Raw genomic sequence first — 15,013 nt, forward strand, 5'->3', positions numbered from 1 at the left:
TCCAAGGCTGAGGAGACCTGCAGCAGTACAGAGAGAGAAAAAGAACGGAGTGGAGGAAACACAACTACAGGAGAGAGAAAAGACAAAGTAATGACATGAAATAGCAGCATATAAAGTCGACATTGGGTGTTGTTGTAGAAGCTACAAAGTTCAGTTGTTTACAATTATAGACCTAGTTGAGAACAGAATGATGGAGACAGTTTAGCTGTGTGTATCTGAGGTAAATACTCTAAAATCTGTCTTGAATGAGTTAAACAACTGTATTTCTTTGCGCTGTCTGAGGTGGTTTGTATCTACAAACCACCTCAGACAGCTACAATGAAACATGAATTAAACTTGAATATGACTCTTGAACCTCTTCAATCAGTCACAGTGCTGTTATTTGAGGTGTTCTGTCTCTAACCAGGGAGCAGGTTGGAGTTTATCTCTCTGTGTCAGAATCCCTGTTGAATTATTTCCTCACACTGTTAAATCATTAAATGTCCATTTCCTTGACAGTGTATCTGAGTGATATGCAGTAAACATGGTGTACATTATACTAGTACACACAAAGTACTGTGAATGTGTCATTTACAGTTTCTGTTGTCATCTAGTGGCCAAATAAAAAATGACAGCCTGCTCTGTTTCATATGGAAACACCCAGTTCTCCAATTTGAATAATATGGCAGCCTGTCAAATAACACGTACAAGTTGTCTGCTTAATAAATCTGGACCACAAATGATCAACCAGACGATAAGATCAACTCCAACAGCGAGATTCAGTGAGTATTAGATGATTCTGTTTCTACAAACTTGTGTTGTCAGATCTCTGTGAATATGTGGAAACATGTGAACAGCTGCTGCAAACTGACACCAAACATTTTTACTTTTACTTTTAAACTCGGAGCAGTGATCAGTGATGGCGCAACAGGAATAAATCGTGAGTAAACTTGAACAAACTCTAATCATTACTTCAACATCCAGACTTAGAAAAAAGCCACGTGTCAGTAATCAGATGTAGATGGATCAACAGGACCGTCAGGAGTGATATGAAACGTGTTCACTTCACTGAAAGTCGTTTTACAGCCTGAAAAACTTATGAAGAAAAAAGCAGAAGAGTTGAGTCAGTTGTGATGTGTTATTGATAGAAACATTTGTGAAACAAACTTCTCAGAACCATCGATGACATTATAAGACAGTACTGATTTCTGTTGCTGCATTCCTCAGCACAGCAGCTGACAGAAACTACTCAACAATTAACACAGTTCTTTTTATAGATTGTAGAGTGAGGAGGGAGGGAGATGTTTTTCTGCTGTAACTAAACACTGAGCATGCTATCTGACTCCTAGGATAAAGTCTGGTTCACAGTTTCACAAGAGTCACTTTAAGTTTAACAAATGGCAGTTTAATGACAGTAACAGATGTAAAAGGAAAACTATCTGTACAATTTTCTGTTATATATAATCACATCATAATCGATTGTTTCTTCCATGTTCATTCTAAGTGGACGGAGATTTTATTGGAATCGTATTTTGTTTCCTCCGTTAACTTTAATTAAACTTTGTAACACAAAACATCGCTTTTATTTTCTCAGTTGTGTAAGTATTTGGTCCTGATTCACACACGTTACTGTACTGTAAAGAGAGATTTCAAGTTGTAGAAATTTAATTTCCAGAATTTAAAGTACAAATATTCACTTTTCTTTGTGGGTTATTTTTAGGAAGATGAAGAATAAAACATTAATGTTTGTGAAGAGACTGTACGTCACCTCAGCAATATGCATAGAGACGTGTGTGTTTTGAGTTTATCATATTAAAATCTAACTTCTTTTTATTCTTTCCCTCTGTTGCAGCTGAATCAGCTTCAGTACCAGCTGATGTCCGCAGAGTGACATCATGGCGTTGCAGCAAGGTGAGTCCAGGTTTACACACTGTCTTCTGTCACTGTCCACACATTACACCTGTTATAAATTAACTCTTATTATTACTCTTCAGATGTTTAAGAGTTTCTGAGTTAATCTTTACTTGAACAGAATCATGTATTAATAGTTGTCTGAAGTTAGAATAGTTTGTAAAGCAACGTTGAAAAAACTCAAGTTATTTGATATTTATCAGTTATTTTCCTTCTCAGTTGACCTTCATGTTTGCAGCTGTACTGATGGAGCAATTTAACATTTCTCATTAAATCTAATGATTTGATTTGTCTTAATGGTTTATTGAAACCTAAACCACAAAGACAGATTCTCTGTACCTATGAAGTTTAGTTCTGCAGAACCTGGTTCTATATGGGTTTTTATTACATTGAAGAAATTATTAGAACTGTTGAATGGTTTTTGTGGGGCCTAGCAATGTTTAATAAAATATCCAGTAAAAATACAATTTAAAAGACAAAAGGGCAAAGCTGAGGCTTCAAAGTCCAGGTTCAAATAAGGTCAGGAAGGAAAGGTAGAAGGTAGGGGTGGAAAACAGGATGAAACACTGACAAGCTCACAGGAGGTTCTTAAATAGAAACCTAGTGAAAGAGCTCAGACAATCAGGGCAAAGGAGAGTGGACAGTGAACCAGATAAGGATTCAGAGTGAGCAGGGGAGGAGAGACACGAACTGGAATGAAGCATTTATAGCAGAGATGGGAAATGACTGGAGAAAACAGATTGAACGAAAAAAAATACAAGAAGAAAAAAAAGAAACCCGGACAGGGACTGAAAAAGAAGGGCAAAATGAAAGCAAGGCCAGTAATTGGGACCGGATATGCAGGTAGTTCAGTTCAGTGGTGACATGATGGATGAATGAGCTCCAAACTCTGCTCACTCAGCAGCCTCACTCTCAATATTCAAAACACACAACAACATGATTAGAGAACAGATGTGGACAGAATAAAGAAATGACTTATTTCTTTGTGTTTCCTCACAGTCACAGATGATAAACGACCCAGGAGACGTAGAAGCAGCATTTCCCTGCCACCTCTCAGTGAGTCAAACTGTAGATGTTGTGATCTGAAATATATATTTAACAGTGTCTGATTGTCTGATTTAAGCAACTAAACAGGTCACTACCAAGGCGGACTGCTGGGTACAGTGTCCAGGCCCACGAGAAGCACCGTCCCTCATTCCCATACGGAACCCGGAGCCCCTACAGATAAACCGAACTTTTGATTCCAATCTTCGGGACAACTTAATTTAATCGGCGCGGCAATTTACTCCTTTCGAGTAGTTTTATTTAGTGGACGCGAGAAAGCATCAAAAAACATGTCACAGACAAACATCATAGGCACAGAGCTAATAAACACATCAATAAGTGGGTTAGGCTCTGTTGAAAATAAACTAATCCTAGGTTACAGAGGTCGACCATCCGATCCTCGGGCCTCTCTCATGGTCTTGTAAATCTCAAGTTTGCCTGACCCAGACAAGAAGTTCAGCAGTTGCCTCGTGGCGTCTGCTCTCAGTACCCAGCCCCAAAGAATTAACAACAGTCAGGTCCACAGTTTCACTAGAACCTCAAAGATCACCGTTATCAACTCAAACAGCTCACGCCCGCCGGTCACAATCCATGAAACAGTGTGAAAACAGTCCTCCGCAGGGCCACAGTGCACACAGCTGAGCGACGAACCGCCAGATTGATCTTGTGGTGAAAGAGTTCATTAAGCGATCGGACCACGTGTAAGAATCCTCCCTGAAGATCTCCAGTTTCTTCTTGTCAGGGGTGTGGTTTAGAGGACCTCGCATACGGGTTTTGCAGACACAATTCTCAACCAGCTTTCCTCCTTCCACACTGTGTCCTCCCTGCGCCTCAGCTGGACTCTATTCAACTCCCACACACACAGGCATCCAGGATCGTCCCCGTGACAGTGTGTACAGGTTCAAGCACCTGCTCGAATCCCTAAAGTCCAAAGTAAAACCAAGTTCTAGGAAAAGGATCTCGGCTCATCCGACGACTCCTCCACAGCCCTGCAGTAATCCTGGCAGCATATGCTGCTCATCAGCAACAGTCTAGCCGAGACCAGTCTTAAAACCTCTCTAACACCTGGGGCTGGTCTCAGACCAAGCCAGGCCCATTGGCCGGTGCGTTTTTCCAGGTCAGGATCAGCCACGTGAACCAGGTGCTTCTCGTTGTCAAGTTCTGCAGAGAGCAGGGCAGGAGTCAGACCCGGAGATGGAGCCATCGTGGACGGCCAACCGGCCCGCATAACAGGGCTCGCCAAAGCCAGTACAGGGAGGACTGAAGGCTCCAGCCTCCTCCACCTAAACACCCTCCAGGATGAGAAAAAACTCTGATAAAAAACAACAGGTAAAACCCGAAAATCATCAAAACCAGTGGAGTCCATTTAAAAAAGCACGCGAGCGGACACTCTGCTGGACACGTGGAATCAGACCTTGAAACGCCTTCGATCCTTAGGTAAAACAAACACACTGTGACACCCAACTGAAGACAGACTTTAATGAATCTACTCAATGGAGTTTTGAATTCCTTTAGAATCACTGTCAGATCTGCTGCTGTGTTTATAGAAGGTGGTTACCTCTGCTGTACCTTACTAGAAATTATCTCTCTGAGTCCAAACTACCACATAAAATACTACAACACGTTATTTGGACTGGATTCATGCTGTCTGGTTTTAGAGCTCCAAGTCTTCCACACGTCTCCACAGTAGGTCAGTCCATTCCTGTATCCAGCCTGTAACTGGATTTGAACACTTCTTCCTTAATGTTCTTCTATCCTGTAGTTCGTTCACTTTTGTTTATGCATTCACATGAAAACTTAAAGAAAGAAATCATTGTGATTTACAATCACAACCCCCGTCTGTGAGATGATTTTAATAAATCATTGAAGATGATTCATGAACAGGTAGAAGAACAGATGTAGTTTAAGCTGTAAACAAGTTTCTTTCACGTGTGGCTTATAAATCTATTTGTTCTATTATCATACAAACATGCTGTTTTAGATATTAATAACTGTTATATAATTAATATCTGTTTGATCTTTTTTTGTTTGTTTGTTTAAATGAGGAAAAAAACATGATGCTTATAATGTAAAATGAATAAAAAGAGATGGATATTATCAACCTTATCGGCTAAATCTATGATGACAGAACATTATACAATAAACAAATATTTCTACTAATAAACGTTGTACTGCTAATGTAACCCAGGTTATTTCTTTGGTGCTCTGAATTACACAGGTAAATGGTAGATGCTCTCTGAGTTCTGATCACACAGAAGTTTCTAGTCTCCCACTCATGATTCTAGCAGACCACACAACTCAGACAGGTGTGAGAACATAGTTCAAAGGTATAAGGTGAAGTGACATTATTGACTGGACATTTTCTGCACTAGAGTCAACAGAGCTGGAGCTGACAGAGAGAAGAGTTACTGAAAGAAACTGAGGTGGAAGAGACAAGAGAAAAACTCTTAATTAGGTGGATTATCCAGGTGAGTTAGCTTCCAAACTAGCTGGTTAGCACAGGTAACTTTATTTTAGGAGAGCTAAAGTGTGTGTTTTGTTTAAATAAGCTCATTAGCTGGTAGGTTCTGCTGGCTAATTGAGGCCTACAGCTAAGATTCAAGATTCAGATTCAAAAAACGTTATTAATGCCGGAGGAAAATTGTTTTGCCTCATTACAGTTGTTCTCAACACAGACAGAAAGAAAGGAAACCACAACCAACACCAACATAAAAACACATAACCAATAACATCAATACAGAAAACCCAATATATGTACAGAATATGTATAATAGATTGATGAAATTGGGTCAATATTATAGCCTATTGTGGATTGACAGCAAGTATACGACACAACTATCATTTCCCCCACTCCTTACAGAGGGGGGAGGAATTGTACAAATTGATGGTCACAGGTAGAAAGGACCTCCTGTGTTTCTCTGTGGAACATTTAATGTTAATAAGCCTTTGACGGAATGTGCTCCTCTGTCCAACCAACACACTGTGCAGTGGGGGTGGGGGGGGGGGGGTGGGATTGTCCAGAGTTTGGACAGCATCCTCCTCTCAGCTACAACATGTAGAGGGTCCAGCTCCACCCACAGAACAGAGCCAGCCCTCCTATCAGTTTGTTTAGTCTGTTAGTGTCTACCACCTTTATGTTGCTGCCCCAGCAGATCACAGCATAGAAGATGACACAGACTCATAAAACATCCGCAGCATGGTGCTGCAGACGTTGAAGGAGCTGAGTCTCAGAAAGTACATCCGGCTCTGAGCCTTTTTATACAGTGCTGATGAGTTCTTAGTCCTGTCCAGTTTGTTGTCCAAGTACACTCCCAGGTACAGTTGCAAGAAAAAGTATGGCCACCCTTTGGGATTACGTGGAGTTTTGCATGAATTGGTCATAAAATGTGCTCCGATGTTCATCTAACTCACAAAACACAGTCTGCTGAAAATAATACTACACAAACATTATATGTTTTCATGTTTTTATTGAACATAACATGTAAATATTCACAGTGCAGGGTGGGAAAAGTATGTGAAACTTTGGACTTAATTACTGGTTGACCCTTGTTTGGCAGCAATAACCTCAACCAAACGTTTCCTGTAGACCTGCAAAACAATCTGGAGTAATTTTGGACCCACACAAAACTGTTTCAGTGTGGCAATATTCTTGGGATGTCTGGTGTGAATGGCTCTCTTAAGGTCATGCCACAGCATTTCAGTGGGGTTGAGGACTCTGACTGGGCCGCTCCAGAAGGTGTATTTTGTTCTGTTGAAGCTATTCTTTTGTGGAATTACTTGTATGCTTTAGGTCATTGTCCTGTTATCACCCATCCTCTGTGGAGCTTCAGTTGGGGACAGATGGTCTTCTTTCCTGCAAAATGTCTTGATAAACTCTGGAATTAATTTTTCCATCAATGACAACAATCCGTCCAGGTCCTGAGAGCAAAGCAGCCCCAAACCATGATGCTCCCTCCGCCATGTTTTACACTGGGGATGAGGTTTTGATGTTGGTGTGCTGTGCCATTTTTTCTCCACACATAGTGTTGTGTGTTTTTTTCAAACAACTCAATTTTGGTTTCATCTGTCCACAGAATATTTTGTCATTAGTGCTGTGGAACATCCAGGTGCTCTTTTGCCAACTTCAAACGTGCTGCAATATTTGCTTTTGGACAGCAATGGCAATGGCAGGAAACAATAATACAAACAAAACCTACACCAACTACAACATCAGTCCTTAAGAAAACCAGTTGCAAAGGAAAGACAGATTTCTAAGTTAATGGGAAGTCGTCCTAAATGAAGAGTCGTCCCTATTTAAAGAAGATCAGAAAAGGTTCGCCGGTAGAGGAGGATTTTAAAGAGAGATTTAAAAGATGTTACTGAGTCAGCTGATCGTATTTCCTCAGTAAGTTGTTCCAGAGTTTGTGGGCTCTAACTGCAAAAGCTCCAATGTACTTTCTGAGGAGACTCGGGTCCTTTAACGTCTGCAGCACCATGCTGCGGATGTTCTATGAGTCTGTGGTTCCAGTGTCTTCTTCTACAACAGTCACAAAATGAAGGTGTCAGACACTAACAGGCTGAACAAACTGATCCGCTGGGCTGGCTCTGTTCTGGGGGTGGAGCTGGACCCTCTACGTCATGTAGCTAAGAGGAGGATCCTGTCCAAACTCCTCTCAATCCTGGACAATCCCTCCCACCCACTGCACACGGCTACTGGACAGAGGAGCACGTTCAGCAAGAGACTGACATCAAGTGCTCCACAGAGAACCATGGAAGTCCTTTCTACCTGTGACCATAAATCTTTACAATCCCTGCCCCCTCTGTAAGGAGTGGAGGAACTGACAACTTGTCTGCTGTCATTCCACCATAAACTATAATTATTGACCTATTTTTATCCATCTTACATATTCTGTATATATACACTGAGTTTTCTGTATTGATATTACTCTGTACTGGTTTGGATCTTTTCTGCTTGCGGATCCCTTTCTATCTGTCTGAGTTGAGAACAACTGTAAATAAAGTTTTTTAAATCTGGAATAAACACTGAACCTCTCTCGTGTATATTCAGCGTAGCTTCCAGCAGATGGCGCTTTTACACCAGTAAAAACCTTTTAATAAAGATTCTCGAAGTTGGATTTCCTGGAAGATAGAAACACTCAAACATCACCTGGGATTAAGTTCATCTCGTATCGTCAGATCTACTGTTGAATATGTGGAAACATGTGAACAGCTGCTGCAAACTGACACCAAACTTTTAACTTTTACTTTGAACTCGGAGCAGTGATCAGTGATGGCGCAACAGGAATAAATCGGTGAGTAAACTTGAACAAACTCTAATCATTACTTCAACATCCAGACGTTAGAATAAAGCCAGTGTCAGTGATCAGACTGTAGATGGATCAACAGACGGTCAGGAGTTGATATGAAACGTGTTCACTTCACTGACAAGTCGTTTTTACAGCCTGAAAACTTATGAAAAAAGTCCGGTTCACAGGTTTCACAAGAGTCACTTTAAGTTATAACAAATGTCAGTTTAATGAGAGAAACAAACGTAAAAGGACAACTCTCTGTACAATTTTCGGTTATATTTAATGGATATGTTTCACTTTTATTTCTCAGTTTGTCGAAGTATTTGGTTCCTGATTCACACACAGTTACTGTACTTTTGTAAAAGAGAGATTTCAAGTTGTTCAGAAGTTTAATTTCCAGAATTTAATGTAAAAATATGTTTTTACTTTTTCTTTGTAGGTTATTTTTCAGAAAGATGAAGAAGAATTAAAACATGAATTGTTTGTGAAGAGACTGTACGTCACCTCAGCACTATTGCATAGAGACGTGTGTGTTTTGAGTTTATCATATTAAAATCTAACTTCTTTTTATTTTTCCCTCTGTTGCAGCTGAATCAGCTTCAGTACCAGCTGATGTCAGCAGAGTGACATCATGGCGTCTGCAGCACCAGGTGAGTCCAGGTTTACACACTGTCTTCTGTCACTGTCCACACATTACACCTGTTATAAATTAACTCTTATTATACTCTTCAGATGTCTAATGAGGTTTCTTAGTTAAATCTTTACTTGAACAGAATCATGTAATTAATAGTTGTCTAAAGTTAGAATTATGTTCTGAAAGCAACTTAAGCTGTTTGTTCATGTCCAGCAACATGTCCATGAAAATTCAGCTCACTCCACTTCACTATTTAGTTGCTTAGTGCATTTATTTGCAGTGAGAGATGACATTAAATGATTTAGTCATACTTTATAGAACTGATTAGAACTGTTGAATGGTAGTTTTGCCAGGCCCAGGCAATGTTTAATAAAATATCTAGTGAAAATACAATTTCAAAGACAAGAGGCAAAGCTGAGGCAAAGTCCAGGTTAGAATGAGCTCCAAACACAAGAAGAGGTAGATGGCTGGAAAACAGAATGAAACACTGACAAAGTCGCAGGAAGGTGCTTAAATAGAAGAGGAAACCATAGGTGAAAGAGATCAGACCATCAAGGCAGAGGAGAGAGACAGAACAGAAATGGAGCATTTATAGCAGAGACAGAAAATAACTGGAGAAAACAGATTGAAAGAAAAAACTATGGAAGAGGAAAGAGAGAGAAACCCAGGCAGGGACTGAAAGGACAGTCAAAATAAAATCAAGGACCAGTAGTGTGGGGCAGGATCATGACAGGTAGTTCAGTTAAGTGGTTACATGATGTCACATGTACATATTCAGGATCAGCGTTATGAGTTCACCTGACCTGCTCCATCAAGGAGATTCCCCAAATGACAGAGACCTAAGCTGTGTCTGAATAATTAACATTACTCTGTTTTCACATTCAGTGGTTTACTTCATGTATTATATGTTGGAAATCCACCAAACATCAGAGGAGACTTAATTCAAATTATTGTTGATGAAGACGCCAGTAATCTTTGCATATTCGAATGATTTTAGAGAACATTAGAGAACACATTTGGACAGAATAAAAAAAAGTATTTGTTTCTTTGTGTTTCCTCACAGTCACAGATGATGAACGATCCACAAAATGTAAAGGCAGCTTTGAACTCCTGCCACCTCTCAGTGAGTCAAACTGAACAGTTTGTTTTGTTGATCTGAAATAATAATATTTAACAGTGGAAGCTCTCAAAATGTCAGATTTTAGAAAATAAAAATAGAACAATATAAATATATGTCACATTAATTTATCTCTGTATTATAATGACTTTAATTATAGAAGTCATTTTGTTTTCAGTGTCTGAGCTGAGGGTTGTTCTGCTGGGGAACATCTGGTCTGAGAGGAGAAAACTGGGGAATTTTATACTGAGAAAAATGGTGTTCAACACTGAAAAAGCACCAGACCACTCTCTGAGGATCAGTGAACTGACTGAGGACAAAGAAATAGTTCTCATTAACACCCCAGATCTGCTGCATCCTGAAATCTCTGAAGACAAACTGACAGAACTTGTAGAAAACTGTGTGAGACTCTCTGCTCCTGGACCTCATGTGTTCCTGCTGGTTCTACAGCCTGAAGACTTCACTGAGCCACAAACAAAGAGGCTACGATCAATCCTTGAACACTTTGGTGATCGATCATTTGATCATTTACTGATGCTGATATCAACACCCAGAGAGGAGAGTTCAGGTTCCACAGTAAAATACCTGCAGCATCATCTGTTAGGAGACATTATGAGGAAATGTAGATACACGATGTTGTGGAAGAAAAACCTTGAACGTCCAGAGCTGTTAAAGATCATGGACCAGATTGTGAAGGAGAACAATGTAGATCATGTGAGCTGTGATGTATTTGAGGACGTAAAGTCTGATTTATTCAGTGGTCATGAAAGTCTGAAAGAAGAAGGAGCAGCCAGTGTTAAAGTGGATCCTGTTGAACCTGTTGGTAAGTTCAAGAATATTCTTATCATGTGAAGATAAATGATGAAGTTTGAACATTAGATCAAGATATTGATATTTTGATATTGAACTTTTGGCTGTGGGACTTCGTCCATATTATTTGCCCAGAGAGTTTTCTCACACCATATTAATCACAGTTTACGTTCCTCCATCCGCTAACGCCGCTGCTGCGTGTGACGTCATTCAGACGGTCACCTCCAGCCTGCAGACCAGACACCCTGACACCTTCTTTATGATCTCTGGAGACTTTAATCAGGCCACCCTTAATAAGACACTTCCTACCTCTACCCAGTTTGTGAGCTGTCCCACCAGGGGGGAGAGGACATTGAACTTGATGTATGCTAATGTTAAAGATGCCTACAGCTCCACTGCCCTCCCCCTTCTGGGAAAGTCGGATCACAACCTGGTACATCTCCTCCCACAATACACACCTTTGGTTCAGAGGCAGCCTGCCACCATGAAAACTGTAAAGAGGTGGACAGAGGGCGCACACTTTGCCCTGCAGGGATGCTTTGAAGAGACAGACTGGAAAACTCTCTGTGAATCTCACGGTGAGGACATTGATGGACTGACAGACTGCATCTCTGACTACATCAATTTCTGTGTGGACACCCACGTACTTACAAAAACCATTTGCTGCTTCCCAAACAATAAGTCCTGGGTCACTCAGGACATCAAAGCTATCCTGAATGACAAAAAGAAGGCATTCAGATCAGGAGACAGGGAGGCAGCAAGGAGGGTCCAGAGAGGGAAAGGAGGTTTATAGGAAAAAACTGGAACATAGCCTTCAACAGAACAACACCAGGGAGGTTTGGAGGGGCATGAGGACCATCACTGGCTACAAGTCCAGCAGCCAGGAGACTGTAGGGACTGTGGACCGAGCCAATGAATTGAATAATTTCTTCAATCGATTCCAGGCTGATCCACAGAGCCCACTTCAGTTCACTAACTGCTCCTCAGTCCCTCCCCCACACGACTCAGCCACCACCCTAACAATCTCAGCTGAGCAGGTGAGAAGAGAGCTGAACAGGCTTCACCCCACAAAAGCTGCAGGTCCTGATGGAGTCAGCCCAAGGGTGCTGAAAGCCTGTGCTCCTCAGCTATGTGTTGTTCTCCAACACATCTTCAACCTCAGCCTGCACCTGGAGAGAGTTCCTCTAGGGTGGAAAAAGTCGTGCCTGGTTCCAGTGAATAAGACTCCACGTCCCAGAGTCCTCGATGACTTCAGACCAGTGGCTCTGACATCACACATCATGAAGGCTTTTGAGAGGCTGATCCTGGAGTCCCTCCGACCTCTGGTTAAACCCTCACTTGACCCCCTCCAGTTTGCTTACCAACCCCATATTGGAGTGGATGATGGCATTATACAGCTGCTCCATCTCACCTACACCCACTTGGACAAGCCTGGGGGCTTAGTGAGGTTCATATTTTTTGATTTCTCCAGTGTATTTAACACCATCCGACCTGCACTGCTGGGAGAGAAATTAAAAAACATGCAAGTCAACACTCCCCTGATTTCCTGGATCATGGACTACCTCACTAATCGTCCACAGTACGTCCGCCTGCAGAACTGTGTGTCTGACACTGTGATCTGTAGCACAGGTGCTCCACAGGGGACAGTTCTGTCTCCATTCCTCTTCACCCTGTACACCTCAGACTTCAGGTACAACTCAGAGTCCTGTCATCTTCAGAAGTTCTCTGATGACTCTGCAGTTGTAGGATGTATTAAGGGTGGAGATGTCACAGAGTATCAGGGGAGTGGTGGACAGTTTTGTGGACTGGTGTGGACTCAACCATCTGCAACTCAACATCAACAAAACAAAGGAGCTGGTGATGGACTTCAGGAAATCTGGGAGTCCTGTCATCTCTCTCTTTATACAGGGGGAGGAGGTGGAGGTTGTGTCCGAGTACAAATACCTGGGAATGAACTTGGACAACAAACTGGACTGGACCAAAAACTCATCAGCATTGTACAGGAAGGCTCAGAGCCGGATGTACTTCCTGAGGAGACTCAGGTCCTTCAACGTCTGCAGCACCATGCTGTGGATGTTTTATGAGTCTGTGGTGGCCAGTATCATCTTTTATGCTGTGGTCTGCTGGGGCAGCAACATGAAGGTGGCAGACACTAACAGACTAAATAAGCCGATTAGGAGGGCTGGCTCTGTTCTGGGGGTGGAGCTGGACCCTCTACATGTTGTGGCTGAAAGGAGGATGCTGTCCAAACTCCTCTCAATCTTGGACAACCCCTCCCACCCACTGCACAGTGTGTTGGTTGGACAGAGGAGCACGTTCAGCCAAAGACTTATTAACATTAAATGTTCCACAGAGAACCACAGGAGATCCTTTCTACCTGTGGCCATCAATCTGTACAATTCCTCCCCCCTCTGTAAGGGGTGGGGGAAGTGATACTGTCATATACTTGCTGTGAATATATTGACCCAATTTCATTTATCTATTTACGTATTCTGTATATATATTGAGTTTTTCGGTATTGATGTTATTGTGTATTTATGTTGGTGTATTTCTGTTGGTGTTGGATCTTTCCTGGTTGTGGTTCCTTTTCTTTCTGTCTGTTTTGAGAACAATGGTAATGAGGCAAAACAATTTCCCTCTGGGATCAATAAAGTTTTTTGAATCTTGAATCTTGAATCTTGAAGAATGAGACAGATTTTCAATCCTACATTTAAAGGACTGAAGTCTATCTGGGATCCAGCAAAAACTGGTTTTGACCAATAGAAAACCTACAGACTATTAACACATCTGATAAGAAGCAGGAGACCAAGACAGAACTCACAGAGATTTTCTGTGCATGTAAATCTTTCTCTGCAAAAAATCTATCTAGATCACTTTACTTTAAAGTTTGTCTCCTTGGCTTAGATAGTTAAATAGAGTGTAATGAAACTATACTTAATACAATCTGTAAATGTATTGTTTAAATCTCATCTATTTTTTTTATTTTTCTAAGCACATGGACTCAGGATTGTGATGTTCGGGAAACAAAAGACAAAAACACAAAAACAAACACTGGGAAACTTCATCACTGGTAGAAAAGAGTTTTTTACCCCAAAATTCACTTCAAATAAACACTGTGTGTCTGTCAGTGGAGAGTGGAGAGGAAAACCAGTAACAGTAGTAAAAACTCCAAACATGTTCAGTCTGTCTGTGGAAGCAGTGAGAGAAGAGATGAAGAACTGTGTGACTCTTTGTTCTCCTGGACCAAATGTTCTGCTGCTGTTAGTGAAACCTTCTGATTTCACTGAGGAGAACAGAAAAACACTGAAGTTCATCCTGAGTTTGTTTGATCAAGATGCTTTTAAATACTCAATGGTCGTCATCACACACGAGGAGGATGAAACCAGCTGCTCTGTTAAATGGCTCATTGGAGAATGTGGTGAAAGAAATTACAACATGTTTGAAAATGACCATAATCAGTTAATGAGGAAGATTGAGAACATTGTGCATGAAAACAGAGAGACCTTCCTCAAGTTGACTGAAGAGACAAAAAGACCAAAGTCTGAACCCATCAAACCAGTTTTAAACCTGGTTCTGTGTGGTAGAAGAGGAGCAGTGAAGACTTCAGCAGCCAAGAACATTTTAGGTCAGACAGAGCTTCATTCAGTCTCCAACTCATCAGAGTGTGTTAAGAATCAGGGAGAGGTGTGTGGACGTTGGGTTTCCCTGGTGGAGCTGCCTGCCTTGTATGGAAAACCTCAGGAGACAGTGATGGAGGAATCATTCAGGTGTATCTCCCTCTGTGATCCTGAGGGGGTCCATGCCTTCATCCTGGTCCTACCTGTGGGTCCCCTTACTGATGAAGACAAGGGAGAGTTAGAGACCATCCAGAACACATTCAGCTCTATAGTCAATGACTTCACCATGATTCTGTTCACTGTGGAGTCAGATCCTACAGATCCAGCTGTTGTTAACTTTGTAAGAGAGAACAGAGACATCCAGGAGCTCTGTCAGAGCTGTGGAGGAAGATATGTTGTTGTCAACATCAAGGACAGGAAGCAGATCTCTGAACTGTTGGACACTGTGGAAAAGATGAAACAATCCAAAGATAAACAACAGTGCTACACAACTCAAGCATTTGCAAATGCCCAAATAGATAAAGTAATACAACAAGAGAAACGTATTAACACACAACAGCGAGAAATTGAAAAGATCAAGAAGAGCAGGATCACTTGTAAGTACTTTGAATGC

General features: G+C 41.4%; 1 protein-coding gene across 1 annotated transcript in view; it reads left to right on the plus strand.

Annotated features, from left to right (window-relative positions):
• LOC113150531 (GTPase IMAP family member 8-like) overlaps window positions 1–15,013 on the plus strand; it is a 60,801-nt gene that overhangs the window by 43,820 nt on the left and 1,968 nt on the right. Inside the window, exons 3-6 of the mRNA XM_026343077.1 lie at window positions 8,811–8,872; window positions 9,920–9,979; window positions 10,152–10,796; window positions 13,776–14,996. Of these exons, the coding sequence (XP_026198862.1) occupies window positions 8,854–8,872; window positions 9,920–9,979; window positions 10,152–10,796; window positions 13,776–14,996 (1,945 nt within the window). The 5' untranslated portion in view covers window positions 8,811–8,853. The remainder of the gene's footprint in view (window positions 1–8,810; window positions 8,873–9,919; window positions 9,980–10,151; window positions 10,797–13,775; window positions 14,997–15,013) is intronic.

Source organism: Anabas testudineus, chromosome 9 (genome assembly GCF_900324465.2).
Source record: "Anabas testudineus chromosome 9, fAnaTes1.2, whole genome shotgun sequence".
Taxonomy (NCBI): Eukaryota; Metazoa; Chordata; class Actinopteri; order Anabantiformes; family Anabantidae; genus Anabas; species Anabas testudineus.